We start from the raw sequence: 4980 nt of genomic DNA, 5'->3' as shown, positions 1-4980 counted from the left end.
ACTGCAAACTCCACCTCCTGGGTTCAAGCAATTCTCTGCCTCAGTCTCCCAAGTAGCTGGGATTACAGGCTCTCTCCACCAAACTTGGTTAATTTTTGTATTTTTAGTAGAGACGGGGTTTCACCACCTTGGCTAGGCTGGTCTTGAACTCCTGAACTCGTGATACACCTGCCTCAGCCTCCCAAAGTGCTGGCATCACAGGCTTGAGCCACTGCGCCTGGCCGATGTTGAGCATTTTTATATGCTGTTGGCTGCTTGTACACCTTGTTTTAGGAAGTATCTGTTCATATTCTTTGCCCATTTTAAGTGGATATTTTTGTTCCTTGCTTGTTGATTTAAGTTCCCTGTGGATTCTTGATATTAGACCTTTATCAGATGCATAGTTTGTGATTATATTCTCCTGTTCTGTAGCCTGTCTGTTTACTGTCAGTAACTTCTTTTGTTGTGCAAAAGCTCTTTAGTTGAATTAGGTGCCACTTATTACCTTTTATTTTTGTTGTAATTGCTCTTGGGGACTTAGCCACAATTTCTTTGCCAAAGCTTGTAAAGAAGATATTTCTTAGGTTTTCTTTTAGCATTTTTATAATTTGAGCTCTTACATTTAAGTCTTTAATCCATTTTGAGTTAATATTCATATATGATAAGAGGCAGGGGTCCAATTCATTATTCTGCATATGACTAGCCAGTTATCCCAGCACCATTTATTGAATAGGCACTCTTCTTGTCAATGCTTATTTCAGTAGTTTTTGTGAAAAATTGAATGGTTGTAGTTGTGTAGGTTTACTTCTGTGTTTTCTATTCTGTTCCACTGGTCTATGTGTCTGTTTTTGTACCTGTACCATGCTCTTTTGTTTACTGTAGTCTTATAGTATGGTTTGAGGCTGGATAGTGTGATGCCTCCAGCTTTGTTCAGCAAACTGAATCCAACAGCATATCAAAAAGTTAATTCACCATGACCAAGTAAGATTTATTTCTGAGATGGAAAGTTAGTTCACCACATGCAAATCAGTAAATGTAATTCACCACATAAACAGAATAAAAAACAAATCTCATACACTTGTCTCAGTAGATGCAAAAACAACCTTCAACAAAATCCAACATGGCTTCATGATAAAAATCCTCAACAGATTAGGCATTGGAGGAATGTACATCAAAATAACAAGAGACGTATGTGACAAAGTCACTGGCAACATTATACTAAATGGTCAAAAGCAGGAAGCATTGCACTTGAGAAATGGAGCAAGACAAATATGTCCACTCTTATTACTTTTATCCAACATGGTAATGGAAATTCTATCCACACACAGCAATCAGGAAAGAGAAAGAAACAAAGGCCATTCAAATAGGAAAAGAAGTTAAACTATCTGGTTGCTGACAATAAAATTCCATACATAGAAAACCCTAAAGACCACACCAAATGGCTTCTAGGGCTGATTAATAGATTAGGTAAAGGTTCAGGATACAAAATCCATGTAAAAAAATCAGTAGCATTTTTATACACCAGTAACATTATAGCTGAGAGTCAAATCAAGAACATGATCCCATTTACTATAGCCCCAAAGAAAATGAAATACCCAGAAATTCATCTAACCAAGGAGGTGAAAGATCTCTACAAAAAAAAAAAAAAAAAAAGAAACTACAAAACACTGCTGAAAGAAATCAGGGATGACACAAATAAATAAGAAAAATTCTATGGTCGATGTAGTTAAAATGGCCCTACTGCCCAAAGCAATATACAGATTCAGTGCTATCTCAATCAAAATACCAACAGTATTTTTCACAGAATTAGAAAAATCTACTATAAAATTAATTTGGAACCAAAAAAAGAGCTTTAATTAATAAAGCCATCCTAACCAAACGTCTTTTTTAAAAAAAAAAAAAAAGGAAGGAGAATGAATGGACCTTTGATGAACAGAATGACAGACTATGGCAGAAACAATGTTCCTCACCTTACAACACTAAAAACCCACATTTCCCAGCACCCTCTCCCCTTGCATCTCAATGAAACCTTGTGAATATGTTTTGGTGAAGGAAATGTTCTAGAAATGAGGTATTGTGTTCAGAAATTGAGGTTTTTTAGTTGTTTCGGAAAAAAAAAAAACCTATCTAGACTAATACATAGAGAAACACATAAAACATAAATTTCAAAGAAAATTTAGCAAAACCTAGGCAGAAACATGGAAAACATAGCAAAATGAAAACAGATATTTTAATGTCATTACAAAGTTGAGTACAAGCCTAAAAACATTGAATGGGAATAAAATGTTTATTTTATATTTGAAAGTCACATGAAGCAACTCAGGTATCCCAATATAATTATTTATATACTGAATAATATTTCATCAAAATATAAATATAAATTTATATGCATAGTAGAAAATGACAAAATGCAATCATACATGGAGTGCATTACACAGTTTGCTATATGTTTGCTAAATGAAATTGGTAAACGCAAATGATACAGATTTAGTGACTGAACAATTCTACATTCCACTGAATAGAATTAAATTCTACTTAATTAATGGAATGTTTTATGTGTAAATCTATTTTTCCATTTATCCTTCTAATTGCAAAGTTCCTTTCTGGCATACAGATATCAATTTTGTGAGTTTCTATGAATTGTACTATACAGAAATCTCAATAAATTCTAAAATTCAGATTTAAGAAAGGCCACACATTGGGACCTTAATATGTGTATATTTAAAAATAATGATGTGAATTAAAATGAAATACTCAAATGGATAAAAGATAATTTTTTACAAAATTATTTTTTTGGTCAAACAAGAAATTATAACTGTAGTTATAGATGATTGTGAAAAGAAATTCAAGGAGAAAATTAGGTGTCAGATCTTCATCATGGGGTTCAAGTGGTGTTTGCTAAAATATAAGTGGCCAAGCCATAAATAGTCACAGTGTTCAGTCAAATATAATTAGCTTCATTTGACTTCACTACAAAATAAAGCAAAAAAAGGAGCTATAATATTTAAACATTAAAGGTAATAATTATAAAGTAGCAATGAGAAAATAGTAAAGTATGAATTTAAAAAGATAAAACATAAAATTGACAAATTAAAAATATAAAACCATAGAATTAATTTTTAATATTAACATGTAACTATATGTTAAAATTTCAATTAAAACAGCAATTTCTAGAAAACCTGACAAGTGGAGAAAAGAGATAAAACACATACATACAAATTTTTAACTGTTAAAATATCCACAGATAATGTAAAATCATAACTAGCTATATGAAACTTTATACCAATAAAGTTAAAAGTCTTGAAATTGATGATGTTTCTAGAAAAAACGTAATTCATGCAAATATTTTCAAGAAATAGAAAAGTTATTATTAATTGATTTAAATTAAAGTAAGAGAAAAAGGGCCACATTAAAAAATAGTACCCACTCCAGAGGTTTTATAGGAGGTGATTTATTTGAAGGTATTACAGCGTGACTAATTATCACCCATATATGGTGTTATAGGACTCAAAAGGCTATGAGCTCTTTTTGAACTCAACTCATTTTGTAAACATAATATCTCCTTGAAACAAAATGCAAAATATTATTCATTGTTTTAATCTTATTTATACACACAGAAATACTTGCACTTAATAAAATACTACTAATTCAAACACAGAGCTATAATTAAAGAGCAATTCATTATGAGCTAGTAGGGCTTTTTTAGTTCTTGAAACTTCTACTTATGTAGTTCATCACATCAAGAGAAAAGGAAGCAAAACCATATGATCATCTTGGTAGATTTCAATGAGGCATATGTAAACAGAATTAGTACCTATCCCTCATATAATGTAGTTAATGAAAAGCATAAATATACTTAGATTCATATGATGAATCATATCTATCTAAAATTTACTTATGAAGTAAATACAACTTAAAGATGGAATATAAAATGTTCTTATTAAATTCTAGAGAAACAAGAATATAGTTACTATCATCTCTAAAATTTAACTTTGTAAGTTATATTTATTATAGAAAAAAATAAAAATTCTCAAAAAAGACAACAATGTACTCAAATAATACGGTGTTCAACCTGGAACATTTAAGAAAAATGACCTGACTTTAGTTTCAAATTACAAGATGGTTCATTAACATGGTGAGATTAAAAATCGTTTTAAAATCCCATGCACATGTATTTCCTATATAGCTGTTTAATACATAATTAACTAATATTACATTTTAAGTAGAAATAAAAGTCTAAAGTACTGGACGAGACCAGAGGCCAAACTCAGGTTCTGATGGCCGGGCTACCCTGCAGGATCATGAAGAAAACCCAGCGTTTGCTGGCAGAGCCAGTTCCTGGCATCAAAGCAGAACCAGGTGAGAGCAGCGCCCTTTATTTTCATGTGGTCATTGTTGGCCTTCAGGATTCCCCCTTTCAGGGAGGGACTTTTAAACTTGAACTATTACTTGCAGAAGAATACCCAATGGCAGCCCCTGAAGTACGTTTCATGACCAAAATTTATCATCCTAATGTAGACAAGTTGGGAAGAATATGTTTGGATATTTTGAAGGATAAGTGGTCTCCAGCGCTGCAGATCAGCACAGTTCTGCTATCCATTCAGGCCTTGTTAAGTGCTCCCAATCCAGATGATCCATTAGCAAATGATGTAGCGGAGCAGTGGAAGACCAACGAAGTCCAAGCCATAGAAACAGCTAGAGCATGGACTAGGCTATATGCCATGAAAAATATTTAAATTGATCCAATTATTAAGTATGCATCACTTCTCCTGTTCTGCCAAGACTTCTTCCTTTTTGTTTGCATTTAATGGACACAGTCTTAGAAACATTACAGAATAAAAAAGCCCAGACATCTTCAGTTATTTGGTGATTAAATGCACATTAGCAAATCTATGTCTTGTCCTGATTCACTGTCATAAAGCATGAGCAGAGGCTAGACGTATGATCTGGATTGTTGTGAAACATTTAAAAGCAGTGGTCCCTCCCCACTTTTATTCATTT

At 32.6% G+C, this 4980-nt stretch overlaps 1 protein-coding gene across 1 annotated transcript; it reads left to right on the top strand.

Annotated features, from left to right (window-relative positions):
* The first annotated feature begins 4256 nt into the window (after nt 1–4256).
* On the top strand, nt 4257–4715 carry LOC105531242 (ubiquitin-conjugating enzyme E2 N-like). The gene has a single exon (XM_011969130.1). The coding sequence runs from the start codon at nt 4257–4259 to the stop codon at nt 4713–4715; it is 459 nt and encodes a 152-aa protein (XP_011824520.1).
* The last annotated feature ends 265 nt before the right edge of the window (nt 4716–4980 follow it).

Source organism: Mandrillus leucophaeus, unplaced genomic scaffold (assembly GCF_000951045.1).
Source record: "Mandrillus leucophaeus isolate KB7577 unplaced genomic scaffold, Mleu.le_1.0 Scaffold875, whole genome shotgun sequence".
Lineage (NCBI taxonomy): Eukaryota > Metazoa > Chordata > Mammalia > Primates > Cercopithecidae > Mandrillus > Mandrillus leucophaeus.
The sequence above is the reverse complement of the archived record's forward strand: the minus strand, read 5'-3'. Positions and strand labels throughout refer to the sequence as shown.